The 3,181-nt window shown below is 41.8% G+C and overlaps 1 protein-coding gene across 1 annotated transcript in view; it reads right to left on the reverse strand.

Annotated features, from left to right (window-relative positions):
- Positions 1–348: 348 nt before the first annotated feature.
- Positions 349–3,181, reverse strand: part of LOC104514572 (protein sidekick-1-like) — a gene marked incomplete at its 5' end in the record, with an annotated part of 103,660 nt that continues 100,827 nt past the window's right edge. Inside the window, one exon of the mRNA XM_010158300.1 lies at positions 349–587. Within this exon, the coding sequence (XP_010156602.1) occupies positions 349–587 (239 nt within the window). The remainder of the gene's footprint in view (positions 588–3,181) is intronic.

The following is a 3,181-nucleotide window of genomic DNA, read 5'->3' on the forward strand; positions in this document are numbered from 1 at the left end:
AAAGTACTGTGTAGTTATTTCAAAATATTTGGATGGTAACATAAAAGAATATCTTTCAGAAACTCCTGATGTAAATAAAACCTTTTAATATGAACAGCAAAGTCATAATAAATCTTGCCAGTGTCCATCTAACAGACCTGTAGAAAGTGCAGGTGAACTAGAGCACAGGTACAGCAAGCGATTCGGATGGTTTTCAGGATGGTTACTGAATCCTGGATGATATTTTGGGATCCAGGAAGTAGAAGATAACGGACTTCTACCAACTCTACAAGAGTTATAAGCAAAGCTGTTTCTTCCTTCTTCCACAAGGTTATATCTAAAATAATGGACTTCTAGCAACTGTAAGAGTTACAGGCGAAGCCGTTCCACCACCACCTCCTCACGCTTCTCTCTCTCCCAGTTTAAACTCATCGGCTCCTTTTCCTGCCCACGCACTGACCACGTGCCAAAACCTGATTTGGTGGAGAATGCGGCAGCTCCCTTTAGGCCTTGTTGTGCTAATTCCAAGGACACAGCCAGGGGCCCACAATCCCGCATTACTTCAGGGCATGTCCACATTCTTCTCCACATTCCCACAGAATCCAAGACTGAATAGAAAATGGCAATGCATGATATAATTTTAATTATATTTTCCACCAGATTACTCGCTCTGGCATTACTGTTAATCAGTATGTATTATGCAGATAGTTCAAAGTCTACCTGAAAGTTCAGTGAGAGGCAGAATCCTTTTTCCTTTCCCCCCTTAAACTACAGTGCAATCTGTCATGGAAGAGATCCCTCAAATTACCATTAAAAACGTACCTGTACTGTACAGAAAACAAGGTAAAATGTTTCCTACATATAATCTTGTAGCACAATTAGGGCAATTCTGGATTACAAGTGATACACAACCCACACAATAAATAATGCACATTACTTTTAGATTAGCACTGCTGACAGCATTTAACTTTAGCACTGCTGCAAGACTTGGATCTAACATCAATATAACTGACTACAACCCTTTTGCTTAATTGCCATCTACAGAAGAATCTAATTAGACCAAGAAATATTAAAATAGTTTTAATGGTTAACATAAAGCTTCATAAAAACAATCACTGCTGGTTCAAGGACACAATCAATAGCCTTTAGTTTGAAAAATACTGTGCTTACAATTATAACTAGACTGGTGTTCAATCCATCCTCTCTCCTTTTTCATAAAAATCAGTATCTTGAAGAATGTTCCTATGGCACTACATGCACTGTAATATTTCACTCTTTCTCTAAATCTCAGAAAATGTGCTGTAGATGGCCCCAGGAGCAAACACAGCAAAGATGAAGTAAAACTCGAAAAGGAGCTGTCTAGTTTAATCTATGAATGTTCACAGCAAGGGCTTCGTGTAGAAATTTGTAATCAGGATTTCCACAAATGATGGTGGCAAGGTTTCACTGGAACTGGTGCTGTTGTCATCTGCAGAGCCTGTCACAGCAACCTGCAAGCATTTGCTGCTTCTCTGATTTGAGAATCCCCAAGCATTATGTTTCTCCCCAGTGCCCAAACACACATACTATATCTTTCTGTTTAGAAACCACCCTGGCTTAATAGCCACGCATTTGTTATGCTCTGCGGGGAGAAGTGCAGTATAGACTCAAACGAGCTGCTGTAGTTTCAAAATGCTAACCAGAAACCTACCGAATTAAACCTGTCTGCGATACAAGTTAGCGTGTCAATTAGGAGCAAACTCTCTGCATCGGTGATGGGTAAGCGAGGGACCAGGGGAACGCCCGGGAAGGAACACCACTTGTCAGGGTTTCTAACTAAGATGACTTCACTCCAGGTAAACAAACAGCGCAGACACTACAGGTCTGGTTTCTTAAGCACATTCACAGAATAAAAATAGCTCAGAAGCAGGAATACAAAAACTCTCCTCCAGTTATCCCTTTTCTCCAGCCTTCTATTTAACCTGTATACAATTACTCCAATGTAGTTAGCTTTACAAGGAATGGGGTGTAATTTTCATAGGAACTTCAGGTAGCCCAGGATGCTCCGGCACATGCTGAATGGCAGAGGCTCACGTAAGAAAAAAAACCCCAAAACCAAAAAACCCCACTGACCTACACTTTCCATGGTCACCTAACAGTCACACCCTGACGCTGATGCTTACCCACAGTGCTAGAGAAGAAATACACACACAACCTCAAAAGTTGCCTCTCCTTGCAACTGTCAGACCTCAAACAACAGCTAGTTCAAAAACGTTCTCTTTCAAATGAAAAAGTAACCCAAACAAGGATAATCCAGGTAAATTGGTACAAGAAAGAGGAGAATCAGTTCCTTGCTGTTCTCCCTACATCAACCAAACCCTTCAGGCAGCCTTCAGCCTAGTTGTCAGTGATGTTTTCTCACGGTTTATTCTTTCCATTCTCATACGGACCTGCTATACAGCCTGTATACGAGCAGCATGTCCAGAAGCATCATCTCCTCAAGCACACTCACCACAGGGGCCTATCTGCCCATTTTGACCCAGAGCATCATCTCACTGTGTACGGTATCTCTTCTCACCACTATGTTTAAGAGAGGCTTCAAAGTCCGAACTAATAATAATTAGTACCATGAGATTACCACCATCCTAAACACAAAGGATTCTCAACAATGACGGGAACCACCGCGACCAAGGCACCCGCAGCCCTTAGAGTATGCGCTGTACCACACCACTTGGCCCCACCGGTACCAACACTGGAGCAAGGAAGAAGTACATGCAGCATGTCTCTCATGTCCCTAGCAAAGAGCCACAGCGGAGAATCACCATCCTGCATGGATCAGTGGATCCTAGAGAAGAACCAGGAGAGAAAAGAAACTATGAGACTTGGCTGAGATTTGGGCTGAAATGTCCACAGGTCAATCTCAGCTTCCACAGTCACAGCAGACCAGCTGGGGTCACCACAGACTGACCTCTTGCCCAAAAGATTTAATATTAACACTACTATCATGTGAGACATGGTAACTTCTTCATCATGACATATTAAAATGGGCCATTGTTCAGCATAATTTGGAGCCTGAACAACAATCATTACCTTCTCAACATTTCTTAAAAACAATAAAAACATTGCCTCCAAATCAAAATGCAAACACTTCAACAGCCCACAGAAATTGCTCTTCCCCAATAATTTATTCATATTTTTGCAATTTCAACCTAGGATGATGTGT

Source organism: Eurypyga helias, unplaced genomic scaffold (assembly GCF_000690775.1).
Source record: "Eurypyga helias isolate BGI_N326 unplaced genomic scaffold, ASM69077v1 scaffold6839, whole genome shotgun sequence".
Classification (NCBI taxonomy): Eukaryota; Metazoa; Chordata; class Aves; order Eurypygiformes; family Eurypygidae; genus Eurypyga; species Eurypyga helias.